The 15,188-nt window shown below is 44.4% G+C and overlaps 1 protein-coding gene across 1 annotated transcript; it reads left to right on the top strand.

Moving 5' to 3' along the window:
* Nucleotides 1–7,457: 7,457 nt before the first annotated feature.
* Nucleotides 7,458–15,085, top strand: ACAT2 (acetyl-CoA acetyltransferase 2). Its single transcript, XM_030498791.2, has 9 exons — nucleotides 7,458–7,644; nucleotides 7,728–7,862; nucleotides 9,119–9,300; nucleotides 9,802–9,919; nucleotides 10,704–10,847; nucleotides 11,071–11,193; nucleotides 11,931–12,085; nucleotides 14,208–14,318; nucleotides 14,844–15,085. Exons 1-9 carry the CDS (start codon nucleotides 7,596–7,598, stop codon nucleotides 15,009–15,011), a joined length of 1,185 nt encoding a protein of 394 aa, XP_030354651.1. The 5' UTR covers nucleotides 7,458–7,595; the 3' UTR covers nucleotides 15,012–15,085.
* The last annotated feature ends 103 nt before the right edge of the window (nucleotides 15,086–15,188 follow it).

The following is a 15,188-nucleotide window of genomic DNA, read 5'->3' on the forward strand; positions in this document are numbered from 1 at the left end:
GAACATGCCCAGACGGGTTTTGAATGTCTCCAGAGAGGGAGACTCTGCAAGCTCTGTTCCAGTGCTCTGCCACCCTCAACGTAAAGTTCTTCCTCAGGTTGAGGTGAAACTTCTTGTGTTTTAGTTTATGGCCATTGCTCCTCGTCCTGCCGCCGGGCACCACTGAAAAGATGCCGGCACCATCCTCCTGGCACCCGCCTTTGGGACATTTATATGCATGAATGAGATCCCCTCTCAGTCTTCCCTAAGCAGGCCCAGCTCCTGCAGTCTGTTTACCTGTACTTGCAGTCTAGCACTGAGCTGCTACTTTAATTTATCTGTCTTACCTATTATGCATAATTTCTCAAGCAACACTACTGGGACAAGTAAACACTTTCCCTCTTACCAGTGAAGTCTTAAAGCTTCTGTAGGCTGAGTTATTCTGCTGGCTCAGCTGCGCAGGTGTAACTGCTTGTCACTGGCTGCAGCACTGTTGCAGGTGCTCCAGAAACCTCTCGTGGCTCTTGCTGTTGGCAGAAAGAATATATTCGCTACAGGAGAGATTCCAATGCACGTGATCCGCATCCATATATATACACAGATTTTGCAGTGGAAACTTGAAGCGTTTTGAAACCCAAGCTATGCTACAAATGATTTGACATGGTTACCCAAAAAAAGGTAAGGGTCATGGGATGAGTGCCCACAAGGATAGAGGGATTGAGTTAATTCCTTTGAAGTCTTATCTATTTTTAAACTGAAAAAGATAATGCTGTGATTATTGCTCTTTGGGATTTTCTGCTCCTGCCTGTGCTTTCCTCTACAAATACCTTGCAGATATTTAAGTGTTCAAGATACTAATTAACAGATTAGCATCCTGGGATGTGGCAGCATGAGAGAGGCACTGAAATACCAGAGTAAATCCTTAATATGAACATCAGTGTAGCAAACTGACCTCGTTTCCCCCTGCACAGATGTAAAAATTACAGTCCTGAAAATGTGTATAAGCCAAGCAGGGCAAGAAATTGAAATGTTTTCCATATAGCAGAGATGCAGAGATACACCCAGGACTGCTTCTATTCTGTGTATTTCTACTCTGTATATAAATTACCTGACGTTTTCAGTATATCAGCAGTGATTTAAACAAAAGATCTCCCAATATTTGCCTGGAGTTTGGCTGGGTTTTGTTATGTTCAGAAACAGGGCCTCCCTTGTGTGTTTTCAACAGTACCACAAAGGTCTACCTCAGATACAGTGTGAGGTGTGGGCCGTAAACCTTCCACCAGGGCTTGCTGTTTGTATTCATGAGCACATAGGAAATATTCCTGCATTTTTTTACGCCTTGTCAGCACTTTCTTACTTTAAATTTGTCTTTACAAGTGCGGATTACATCTGTGGGAAACATATTAGCTGAGCAAGAGGCAGGCAGCCAGAGACATCTAAAGTGGAATCACTTTGGAGAGCTTTACATTCTGGCTTGCCTTCCTTCTGTCCCTTCAAATTCGTGTGTGTTATCAGGCTACACTTGCAGTTTTTGTTTGAGAAAACAAGAGCAGTGGTGTGCTAACCAGTCCTCTGATACCTTTGGGAAAAAGACATTTAACTGAAATAGTCTTTTACTCTGTTTGCACAGCACCTAGCACAGTGAGAACTAACCTGGGACTTTTTGCTGCTATTGGAATAAGTGTGTTGACACCTGCATTAGGTTGTGTTTACAGCGTGGTAACGAGTAAATTTGCTTTTCAGGTGATGGGTGCTAGCATAATCCCCGCAGCACCATTTGTCCTCAGAGGAGAGGACAGGTAACAATCTCTCCAAGCATCAGCACAAAAGCAAAATTCATATATTCATTGATCTATAATCATAAGGTGAAACAGGGACCAGGTTGTGAGTGTGTGGGCAGGACAGCTTGCTGTAACTAAACACGCTTTCCCACACCCCTGTCCACCCTCCTCCTTGGGCTCCCTCAGGGGATATTTATGGCAATCATTCTCATCTTTGTTTTAACTCCATTCATATTGTCTCGTCTGGTTTTTGGTTCCTTGAATGACAGCATGTCACTCATTAACTTAATTTTCCATTACCCAAAATGCTTGCAATTGTGTTTACCGGCTCAGTCCTGGGTTGTTTTTTTTCTTGCCCCTTGGTTTCAGGTGGAAGCCAGCTGGAATGACACCAACACTAAAATGCATCTAGGCTGAGAGAGAGGCTGCTTGTTGCCCCATTTTATTTTTTCGGCTCATTTTTCTGTTTGCAGGTCAGGAAAAGTAGGGAAAAGGGGAGATAAGGTCTTGTTTAGAAGGGAAAAAGAAAAAATGTTTAGAGTTCTGTTATGTGATTTCTTAACACTTTCAGGTACCTTAAAATATCAGGAACTAAAGAAAGACTAATCAGCTCTGGCAAAGGTTGTCCTTGACTTCTAAGGACATGAGATGGAGGAAGGCAAAACTGCGGCACATCTGCTGCTGGAACAGGAAACAAACCCTTGGGAGTTTGCTGCAGCCTGCAGGTGCCCAGGAAAGATAAAATGTGTGGATTCCTGCGCTGTGAAGAAAGTGATACAGATTGGTGCTCCAGGTAATTACTGGGTAAAGATCTGGGTGGCAAAAAGCCTAAATTTGACATACATGAACTCTCCCTCTCTTACAGAAGCTTACTGAATACGAGGCTACAGGCTTAGTCCTTGCTTTATATACCCTGCTAAGACGTTTTTATAAGGCTTTTGGTTAAATTACCACATATTTATCTTCCATTTCTAAAGCAAGAAGTAATTAAACTTCTTCAGAGAGCTCTTTTAAGGACTTCTCTTTTAATTGCCAGTAATTTTTTACAATTACGTACATGAGACTCCATGAAAGCATGTAAAATCATCAGAATGGTAATGTGCAGCTCCACAGAGCCAATTTGATTTGCAACTCTCTTGTCTCCAAGACAGCAGCACTTGTGATGCTACCACATAACTGTGAACTGGTGTGTGCCACACAGTGGTCAGCAATTTTGCTTCTGTTAGGGGCTGACCACACCAGTGAGTGAACTCCAGGGCCTCTACTGAAGACATCCCCTAGCTGATAATCATAGAATGGTTTGGGTTGGAAAGGACCTTAAGACCACCTAGTTCCAACCCCCCTGCAATGGGCAGGGATGCCTCACAGTAGACCATGTCACCCATGGCTCTGTCCAGCCTGGCCTTGAACACTGCCAGGGATGGAGCATTTACCACTTCTTTGGGGAACCCATTCCAGTGCCTCACCACCCTCACTGTAAAGAACTGCTTCCTTATATCTGACCTGAACTTCCCCTGTTTAGTTTGAACCCATTACCCCTTGTCCTACCACTACAGTCCCTGATGAAGAGCCTCTCTCCAGGGCTTGCTAATCAAGTCAAATCTTTCATTATCAAAACTCGATAATCGGTTAAGACAAATTACAACCAAATGGTGACTCAAACTCAGTTCCGGGATGCTTGATAAATACTGCAAGCTTGCATTTGGAGTACAGGTGTGCATATAGTTGTGAAGGTTATAAAACCAGGTATTTACCATAATTTTTCTTTAAGCGACAGAAAGGCTGCAATGGCTTTAATAATGCCAAGGTTTTGGTTTGGGGTTTTTTTTTATTGTCTGAGGGGAAGACAGCACTTTTTTATTAAACACTGATTAGATTGTGAGCTTTCCCTGACAAAAATAGGTTCAAGGAGAACACATATTGCTCTTAGCACAGCCAAGAACATCTTTTGTTCTTTGTTCAGGAATTTGATTTCCAAGGACCCAATCAGTCAGGTTGGAGGCTGAGGAATTTTAGAAAATGTAAATCTCATCCTCACTGGGAAAACATTCTGTTCTTTGAGACATGCCGTCTGTGCTGAACCTTCCCATAGACAACTGAGTGTCAGTCCACTGGTAAGAAAGCCTGAATTGCTCTTCCAGACCTAAGAAGGGGCCTTAAGGTACTAAAGGTGCTCAGGAAGCCAGAGTGCCCTATATATCCTTACACAATGTCTCAGCATGTGGAGAAAAGGAAAAGCTTCCTCTTATCTTTCCCAAGTGGTTTTCAGGAAAGTGTTGTCGAGCTTACCTGTTTTGGTAGCTGATGTGATTTTTTTTAAGGAGAGAAGAAAAGGGGGACTTTGCTGTCCCTTTGTCAAAGAGCAAAAAGCTGGCTTTTTGCTTAGACCAATTATAGAACAATTCCTGTTCCCTAACAGGAATGAGAGTAATTTCAAACACATAAAAAGCACAAAACCCCTGAATCTAAAGGGGGATGCCTCTTAAATTCTTTCAGATAAGTACTATGGACCCCAAAAGCGTCAAGAGATGTCTCACATAATTACTATGGCAATGTTTGACTCCTATCTTTGAAGATGCCAGCTTTAATGCACACTGCAGCAAAAGTAGTCAGGTGTGTCCCATGCTGCCAGCAAGGAATAAAAACCAAAAGAGAAATAAGGAAAAGCAGGATACTGTTATTTCTCTTAGTAACAAATATCACAAGTGTTGGCCAAAGGGTCCCAAATGTGGTACAGCAAAGGGCCAGTTCCATAAAATATGAAGACAGACATTAGTACCATTATTTGTGTATAAGATTTTAAAGACTAGAGAATTTCATGTTACAGGAAAATTGTAAAATTAAGTTTTTCTGAAAATTGTAGAATGACCTCACATCAAGATTTAGGAATTTCAAGTAAGTGTTCTTTGCAATTTTTTTGTCTATAAAAGGTGCAGCTTTGGGTTTTATCAAATTCACATCTCCAACAAAATTATTTTTGTAAATATTCACCGACCAACTGTCAGATTTATGGTAAAAAGCAAAGGTTTCACATTTTGGTAGCCACACTGATCTCTGTAAAGGTTCAATTTAGAAAACAATTTTTAGCAGAAGAGTAAATTAGTGAACACTGAAATGCTCTAAATTTTAGCCTATTTCTAATAAAACTGAACCACAATTACCAAATGAAAATGCCAAAATCTTTGCACTTTGAGTATTTCACACAAGGCACGAGCCCATTTCATTGTGTTCATAGAAAGGTAGTAAATAAACTTTGTGCAACATAGCCTTACTATTTTACTGAGAGCAAGTAAGCTGTCTGTTCTGAATTGATGTCCTAATTTTACTGACGGACTTAATTTCACAGAGCTCAGATTTCCAAGAAATGGTAAAATACATCAGCATGGGGCAGTAGTTTGCTGCTGGGTATTATGCTGCTCATTAACTACACTGAATTTAAAAGCACAGCTGCCTAGCCACAGTTAAGAGGGTTTTATCTATATTTTAAAAGTAACTTCACTTTGATCTGTACCATACACGTTTCATAACTATTTGCCTTTGTGCAATTGCTGTGTTATTTTGTTCCTTTACATGCCCCTTTTATCTACTTGGATCTAAATCCTGGACACTATCCAAGGAGAGTTAGATAGGACACTGCAAGCCTGATAAAGATACCAAGATAAAACTCATTCCTCTCTGTCGTTTCAGGGCCGCCCAGCACTGCAGCCTGGCCCATCACTGGTGCTGAGTTGCACACAGTTGTGCTGTTTGGGGCTGAGAGCAAAGGTGTAGCAGGTCGGCTCAGTGGGGTGAGCTGGCCTGAAGGCCCCAGGGCTGCTTCACATTCAAACTCCTTCCGTTTGCCAGTGGATTAAAGGTGAAGTGTGGGGAGGGAAGTGCTGAAACCCCCTTCATGTTCTGTTCAGTAATCATGGTGATATTTGTAAAGCTTTAAATACAAGGGAATCCTGTCTGTAAGGCAGACTTCAGGTGTACTCTTCCTTTTGGACTTTGCACACTTGCTGACATTTCATGTTAATCTGAGCTCATTTTACATCATTGACTCTGTATTTGCATTGATGACCTTAATTTGTAATCAGTCAAACATTACATGAAGAGTGATGTATGGTACACTTGATAGACTAGGTTACTTGGTCCTGCGCCCATACATCTAAATTACTCATTCTCTACTGAATTTTGGAAATGTCCAGGGCCTATATTCAGCTGCAGAGGGTTGCTCAGGAACTGTACAGTATTCCTCTAAAACAATCAGTCTGTGTTGCTTAAAATCATGTATTCCTGATTTTCACTTGTATGGTAGATCTACCAATTACTTACTGATGAGTCTTTTGAAAAGACTCCAAGAATGTTTTTTCCGTGCAGATCTAATCTGAGGTTTTTGTTGGTATTAGCAGCTGCCCTGAGTGCATTAGACAAAAGCTGTAGCACATGCCTGTGGCCAATTAGTGCATCTTTAGGAGACTAGTAGCTTGGTCCACCCAAGCATTTGGCTTGGGATTTTGCAGAGGTTTCCTTTCCTGAAGATATCAGAGCGGATTCTTCTCTTACCAAAAGCTGGAAACTCCAAAGTGACTGAAGAAATCTCATGGCACATGGTTCCCTTCTTTGACCTTGTCCTTCAATCTGACTGAAATATCTAAAAGGAGAAACGTATCTTGAGTGTTGGAGTTAGTCTGACCAGCATGGCTGAACAGTGAGATCTAGCCTGACAGTCTTTCCATAGCTGAAGTGGGTTGGGTTTTCTTTCCTGTCTGGTAATGTTGTAGCTTTTTACACTGTAAAGCAAGAAGAGTGACTGATGGGAGCCAGAGGAATCCGACTTGGGTACTGTATTGCTCCCATTGCTCAGTGTTCCCACACAGAGGGTTCAGATACATTTTGTGCATGCAGATTTAATACCACCAAGTTCAGATTAGCCAACATGCAAACTGTGATCACAGGTGCATGAGAGCATCCACCAGTGTGTATTTGTCAGTGTTTGCCATCACATACTAGGTGCCTTTCTAGGACTCAACTTGTCCTTTTTTAACCTTCCCCCCCCCACTCATGAATCCTACTAAATTTTACTACATGGATAAAAACATGTGTCTCACAACTTTGTTGGTACTCTAGCTAAGGAAAGAGTGACAGCACATTTTCTAACCACCTTCTTGGCCTTCAGGCACAACTTCAGTGCAGTGCTTTGGCTGCCATGTCCATCAGGCTGAGTATCTGTTTTGTGAGCGAGTAAGCACAGGTCTTGGCACAGGAGAAACATATATGTGTGTGTTTAGATATATACACGTACGTGTTAGGGTTCTCTTAAATTAAAAAAAGAAGGATGTGTTGGGTGTTGGCAATCTCTGGGTGTCAGTAACCAGTGCTGAGCAGAACACTTATAGACAGTTTTGTATCATTCGATTTAAACTATTATTCTACTGGTTTGACTGGGGTTTTTTTCCGCTCACATAGATCCTATGAAACGCCACCATGACACAAAAACCCCGCCCTTAAAGCCGCGGGGTGATAACGGAGCGCTCGATCTGCACGGTTCATGCTGCCAAAGACAATGAACCGGCCACTGCCGCCGCTGGCGAAAGGCGCTGGCCCGGCCCGGCGGGCTCCGGTGACCGATACCCGCAGCTCCCGGTGCGCCCGGGCGCCGGCGGCAGAGGAAGCGCGGCCACCCCCGGCCCGGCCCAGGGGCGCGGCCAAGGATCACCCGTGCCGGGTCCCGCCCCCGGCTGAGGCTCGGGCGAGGGGCGGGCCCGGCGCCGCCTCGGCTCTAGCTCCGGGCGCGGCTGCCGCGCAGTGCCCGCGCTGCCGCTCCGCTCCGCATCCGCTGCCGCCGTCGCCATGAGCGCGGACCCCGTCGTGTTCGTCGCTGCCGCCAGGACGGCCGTGGGTGAGAGGCGGCCCCGGGAGCGCGGAGTGTGCACCCCGCTCCCCGGGGCCGCTGCTGAGCGCTCTGTCTCTGTGTCCGCCCAGGCTCCTTCAACGGCGGCCTGTCGGCGCTGCCGGCACACGAGCTGGGCGCCGCGGTGATCCGAGAGGTGCTGCGTCGGGCCGGGCTGGCCCCCGCCGAGGTGTCGGAGGTGATCCTGGGGCAGGTCCTCACTGCAGGTACGGGGCCATCCCGCTTCCCGCGGCCCGGTGGCGCTGGCCCGGCGCTTCCCCGCCACGGCCGCATCTCTGCTTGGCTGTCCCGCTGGAGCAGCTCTGGGGTCGTGTTTTGCAACGTCGTTCCTTGCCTTTAAGAACGTGATTCCTTAACAAAGGAGTCGAGCGGCACCTTGGTGCCTTCTCCGTGCGCTCTGGGTGACCAAACCCATCGCTGGGTTTTCGGAAAGGGCGTGGTGGGGGCATAGTTTGGGTCTCTTAAATCCCCAAAGTAGCTAACAGTGTGTGTGTGAAACTCAGTTTCGTTTCTTTGTTACAGCATCCCTTCTCCAGCGCTGGGCTTTGGTCATCCCCTCTAGCAAACTTAACATCATAAGTACTGATAGCTCTTGAGATTTTTAAGAGAGGGGCCTGAGTTTGTGTTTGTCTGCAAGACCCTCCTGTGAGAACTGTGATGCCACTTGCTTGGAGACGAGTATTTTGATTTATTGAAAACGTTGCTGATGGGGAATTGTTTGCTTTGAACTGTCCCCGGCTTTTTCCAGGGTAACGTTTAATCAGCAGAGTCATAGGGGAGGTTTGTATTTTAAAGATGGACGAAGAAAATAAATATTTTTGTCTTACTTAAAGCTGATCCAGATTCCTGTATATTTTTGGCTCACTGAAGGATGCGCTCTCCTTATCCATTTCTTTGCATACAGAGAGCTGGCATTACTCTGGCCTGGGGAGATGCAGATGAAGAGTATTTTCTTTGAACACAGCTCTCCTGTTTTCTCCATCAGGATTACAACAAAGAATGGAAGCTTTCAGAACTGTCCTTGCATTATTGTGCTTTTGGTTCCATAGGGACACTTAGGGAAAGTTGGCTGCTGGTGATGTACAGATGATGTTGAAAAGAAACCCTTTGGCAAGTAGCAATTTAAATGAGCTCTCCTCTTACATGTGTACAACAGGCCAGTGCTAATTTGAAGTTGGTGTTTTATCTGACCTGCCACCAAAGGCAGAGCTGCAGATGTTCAAACTGTCAGTAACAAGTCCCATATCCGATCTTGCAGGTATTTTATTAGTCAACAATATAAAGGAGAGAGGTAACCAAGCTCCTATTTACCGATTACCCCTTGGAACTTCTCTGTCTTCCAGCTGAAGATAGGAGCAAGCTCTATATTTTGGTGGAACCAGGGTACCTGTTGTGAAAAGTGTCAAGGCCGATGTTTGTGTTTTAAGAACAGAGAAAGGAAACGCGCTGCCTGTTCCCGCAGGTGCTGGCCAGAACCCCGTCCGGCAGGCGAGTGTCGCTGCGGGCATCCCTTACACCGTGCCCGCCTGGAGCTGCCAGATGATCTGCGGGTCGGGTTTGAAGGCCGTGTGTCTGGCTGCTCAGTCCATACTGACGGGAGACTCCAGCGTCGTGGTCGCAGGAGGCATGGAAAGCATGAGCAAGGTGAAGCAAACCATTGAACTCTCATTGCGCTGCCTTGCCAGCAACAAACAGCATTGTGTTGAAACCCTGTATTTCAGAGCTAATGGGGTAAAGGTTGGACTTGATCATCTTAAAGGTCTTTTCCAACCTAGTTGGTTCGATGGTCTGATGCCTAAGAATGGGGTGGCCTCTTCTGCTGAGTGCAGAGGGTGATGTTTACATTCACTGACACAGAATGCAATTGGGAACCACCTAGAGATGAGGGACCCATGGCTGTACGGCCCCAGGATGATAGATTATATCTGTGCAGAGGAAACACTCACTGCTTGATCTGCTACTGGGGAAATGGAGAGGCCAAACAGACCGCACCAGCTGGCAGCCTGGAGGGAGAGACAGAACGGGGAGCTGGGGAGACTGCCAGGATGTGGGGCAAAAACGTGCAGCCACAAGGCAGGGGTCTGCCTCTTCGGTATACACTGGAGATAGAAACCATCTGACTCCTGTCAAAATACCTTCTTGCAGGCTCCTCATGTCATTCACATGCGAGCTGGGATTAAAATGGGAGAGGCTTCCTTGCAGGACACTATAATCCTTGATGGCCTTACAGATGCTTTTTATCAGTATCATATGGGTATAACAGGTAAGTGGTGACAGTCCAGGAAATGAAACAGGTAACTGGGGAGGGGGGAAGAATTCACTTGATGGGAAATTTCAGAAATCTGAAGTTTCAAATGAGATGTTTCAAGCTGCCCTTCAGTTGTGGTCATGAAAAATAAAGAAATCCCTAATATTGAAAGGCATTGAAGGCGTTTTCTGCTTTGTAAAGCTGCTGGTTTGTTTGTTTTGGTTTGTTTTTTCCTGTCTGAGCTGATCTCGCTGCATCTCTTGCATCTGAGCAATTTAACTTAGTTTCAGGGAAAATAAACAAAATAATCCCTGTGTATAACTGGAGCATTCAGCAACACAGACTTACACTGTGGAATTAAGTGTACTGTGGGTACACACAGTTCTGCAACTGCAGATTATTGCACCCTTAGATGGGGTAGTCAACCAACTGCTTTTTCAGACCCTGCTTATGAAACAGAGTAACTTCAGAACTGTTCCCTCCTCTGAAGCAGCTGTGGAGAGATCTGAGCATAATAATCCAGAGAAGTAATAGACTAGAAATGCTCGTTTGCATTTGTATTTAACTTGGTATAGCTCCTGTCTGGGAGGTCATCCCACACAGAAATTCTCGCCCATGAAATAAAACATAGTAGAGAATAATGAGCAAACAAAAGGAGGAAATCAGAATGTAAAATGTCCAGCAAGCTCAGCTGCTTGCTGCAGCAATCATTAATCATTCATTACCTTTGTACTTACAATTTTCCAGTTTAAAATCTTAGTATTTCCTGATGGCAATTTGCATTGTGTTCCTATTTCAGCTGAAAACGTGGCCAGTCAGTGGCAAGTCAGCAGAGGGGAACAAGACCAATTTGCGGTCCAGTCACAAAACAGGGCGGAGGCAGCACAGAAAGCTGGCTATTTTACAAAGGAAATTGTTCCTGTTCTTGTACCCTCTAAAAAAGGTAGGTGAGAACAGATAATGAGAGCTGATTTTAAAGAAAAAAGTCTGTTTTCTACTGTGTCTGCTATGATCAGTGGATGGTTTCCCACTCCTAAAGCCTTTTCCGTAAGCTGTTCTGTAAGCACATAGCTGCTGCTTTCTTTTTCAACTTGCAGGGGTTATGTTTTTAAATAAGAGAGAAGTAAAGTGAATGTTGAATATCTGAATGTAGCTCTGCTTTGCAGGTCCGATAGAAGTTAAAACAGATGAACACCCTCGGCATGGGAGCAACTTGGAAACAATGGCAAAGTTAAAGCCCTGTTTCCTGACAGATGGAACTGGGACAGTAACAGCAGCCAATGCTTCAGGTTGGTCCGCCTGGCTAAAGCTGAGATGGCAAAGGACAATAGCTGCTTGTGGCTCAAGGCAGGGTCTCTGTGAGGGGTTTGGTTGCCGTGTGGTTACTGCTGAATGTATTTTGCAGGAAATGGCAACGTGTTTGGCACCATCGGTAGAACTCAAATATTGACTGTGGTGGAGGATTTCTTTACAGATGAGTTGGTTTTGTTTGCTTGCTTTCTATGAAGCAATACGAGTGTTTGGACAATGACAGCAATACCTGATAGGCTGGAACAAATAGAAACTACATCATCTCTTTTTAAAACTAGCTGTCCAGGGGTTTCTAACATTGCAGGTCTGGACAAAGGAAAACTTAATTCATGTTTGAAAATGTTACTCCTGTGGGAATAACTCTCCTGCCACAGGCAGCTTTGAAATTTCTCCCTTGGTCCTTCTGCTGCCTCTTCCAAAGTCTACCTGGTAAATCTGATGTGCTCCTTCTTCAGATTGTGCCTCGATTCTTCCACCTGCTGCTTTCCACATAGAATCACAAACATGTCACATTTACAGCAGTATACTTACAGTGCCCATTTTAAGCCTTTTCCTGAGGTTGGACTTGGCTGATCTGAACAATACTGACCTAAATCAAGAAAAGATTTGTGATTTTTGTTTTTGTCTAGCTTGTGAACTTACGCAAGTGGGAAAAGGTGGTACAGCACAAGCCACAAAGCCCAACAATACATACGAGTTGTTTGTCGTTCCACAGGTATCAATGACGGAGCTGCGGCTGTAATTCTAATGAAGAAATCAGAAGCTACTAGGAGAGGTCTTATGCCGTTGGCTCGGATTGTATCTTGGGCTCAGACAGGCATAGACCCATCTATAATGGGAGTAGGGCCCATTTCAGCAATAAGGCAAGCTGTAAGTAATTATCTACCTATGTATCTATTATTCAGAAACTCTCGCTTGTAATTGCTCTTCATTTTCTGGCCATGTCTTGGTTTTTCTATATTCTCTGGAAAACTTGGTAGAAAAAATAAACTAAGTGAAAACAACACTTAAAATAGTGGAGAGTATACAAGATTGAGATTTCTAGTGCTACCAGGCTAGTGCCTACTCATTGTAAAACAAAACAAAACAAAAATGTATAGGTGTACGAATGGAGTTCAGAGCATAAACGAGTCAGGTTTGTGGGAAAGCCACCTGGAAACCTAGGAGGCTAAAGATCATGTTTCATGGATGTGCACACTAACCTAATTTGGGGGTGATTTTGTCCTAGCACATTATGGTTCCGATGCTGAGTCTGGCTGGGTTAATTTTCAGGTCCCTGCCTGGTTGTATTGCAATAGTACAACACTGAGAGAAGGGCCAGGGAGTGCATCTGTGTGAGCAAAGGTGATGGTGCCCTTTGTGTTTCAGTTTGCCCTGCGAAAGGGTTGGAGCGTGCAGACTGGATTCCTTTCATGCTTCACGCTTCAGTTTGAAAATGAACAAGAAGGTGCACTCTAGAACCACATCTTAACGTGCTCAGACCATTATGGCCCTTGCTGATGTGCCCTTTGTTCCGTCCACAGGATGAGGTTCTTGGATAAAATGCCTGGAGTGAGCATCCCCTGTGGTACCACACTGTTGGCTGATATAGACATAGCCCATGGCAACCCCAGCTGATCATTTCTTACAATTGAGCTATGAAATTGAGTGTGAAAAGAGCTCTTGTACAGCTGATAAGGATAGATTTGCTTTAGAATTCCTTTTAGTTTTATTTATACTATACAAAGGCCTTATTTTGTTCATGTCTGAAATGTCTTGGCAATGTTGAAGCCTAACGTGGACTCATCCAAGACATTTTTACTTGCACTCACTTTGTTTCTAACAGCAATGCTTTATCAGCAGAATCAAGCAGAGCAATGCTGTTTCACAACCAACATTTGATGAGAAAATCAGAACTGTAATGCTGAAGCTTTTTCTTACCAGATCTCAAACTGTTCTTTTCAATCAAGAATGTGATAATGTGTACACAATTAATGTTTTTAGTTTAAATCGTAGAACAGACAAGCTGTATTTAACAGTATTTATCATTTTATAGGTACTCTGAAAAAGGCCACACTACTTCTTAATGTAGATTTTGTATCGTGTGTTATCAAACACCTCACATCCACCAGTTTCTCTCTTCAGAATTTCATAGTATCACTTTGCAGTGACAGATTGTCTAGGCCATGCATTTTAGTGTCACAGCAACAGAGCAAACTTTAAAGAGTTTTCCCAGCAGGTGAACAGTTTCCAATCTGTCTCTGCAATACTCAGTAGAAAGAGGCCCTCCTCCTCCACTGTGGCATTGGCGATGCACCGGTCTGGCGAGCCGGTTGTGAAACAGCATCGCTCTGCTTGAACCTGCTTATAAAGCGTTGTTGTTAGAAACAAAGTGAGTGCAAGTGAGAATGTCGAGATGTGAAACATGCCTGCGCCTGCCTCCGAGTAGGCCATTGCACTGCAGGAGTTCCTCAAGTGACAGCATGAGCCAAACCATCTTCCCAAACAGCTTGTGAGTCTTCCTGCCTTTAAGTCTTTCAGCTTTAAGGCAGGAGAGACTGGACAAGTTATGCTTGACAGCATCACTAATGGTCATTTCACTATCTCCTGTGTAAAAAATCTGCGTTGAGCAGAGAATCTCTAATGGGATCAGACTCATGTCCTGAAAAGAACACTTTTAATCTAAAATCTGCTTTTGAAACAGTGCTTGTCTGTTCAGGGCAGCACAGACGGTTTGAGTCCCACAGTTGTACCACCACCACCGCGTGTGTAAAACTAGTCAAGCTTTTTTAAGAGCACCCAGCATGTTGTGGCACATTGCACTGACTTTGCTGACACTCAGATTTTGTCTTTTGTCTTCAAGAATTCTGGTTATTAAGAAAATCAATCTGTTTCCTTCAACATTTTAGAAGTGGTGGCTTCAAATCACCCCATTTAAGTCTCACTGAAAGCTTTCTCTGGTGCTGAGGAAGACCTAAATATAACAAGGCCACTATTTATTTTCTTTTCTCAGATTGGCAAAGCCGGCTGGACTCTGGAACAAGTTGACCTCTTTGAAATTAATGAAGCCTTTGCATCTTTAGCTGTTGCAATAGCAAAAGAGCTGAAAGTAAACCCAGAAAAGGTAACAAATACATTTGAGGCCATGGTTAGTTTGCCTCCTCTAATTCAAAGTTGTTCTGCCCTGTGCATCTGGATCATAGTCCAACAGGCAAGACCAGTCCTCTTGCAGTCCCTTTGCCATGAGAAGGGGAACACCGGTGTGTCCTCACACTGCTCTGCAGCAGGCTGGCAGGCACTTCATGGTAGTGGATTTGTGTGCAGGTCTAGGTAACTGCTTGCACACACTTGTAATTACAACTTCAGACATTGAACTTGATGATGAAGTGTATTTGCCACTATGCTCTTCCAGCGATGGCAAAACGTGTGGGTGTTACTCTCCCCTTCCTAATTTCACCTGATCTTCAGGGAGTAAAGATGGGCTCCTCTCAGAAGAAATACTGATCAACAGCAGCACTTTCTCCTTGAAATGGTGGCAGCTGGTGATTCAGGCTCAGCCACCAGCAGGGGCTATATCCATGTTGAAACTCAACTAAGCTCTTCAAATCACTTCTTAACCTGACCTTTTGTACTGACTCCTGTTTTTTAGGTTAATATCCAAGGTGGAGCCATTGCTCTTGGCCACCCTCTCGGTGCCTCTGGTTGTCGCATCCTCGTTACTCTCCTACATGCACTGGAACGAACGGGTGGAAAATGTGGTGTTGCTGCTCTCTGTATAGGAGGAGGAATGGGCATAGCCATGTGTGTTGAGAGATGAGTGTGAGTGAATGAACAGCTAGTGTGAACTAGCTTTGAAACAGTTTCCTAATAAACTTCTAATCATGGAGCTTACACTTGTGTTGCTTAAAATCAAGTAAGCTTACTCCACTACTTGTTGCAACTCAGTAACTGCCTTGACAAGATAGTGGCTACTGTAGACACATCAGTTGGTACA

The sequence above is a fragment of the Strigops habroptila genome, chromosome 10, assembly GCF_004027225.2.
Source record: "Strigops habroptila isolate Jane chromosome 10, bStrHab1.2.pri, whole genome shotgun sequence".
Taxonomy (NCBI): Eukaryota; Metazoa; Chordata; class Aves; order Psittaciformes; family Psittacidae; genus Strigops; species Strigops habroptila.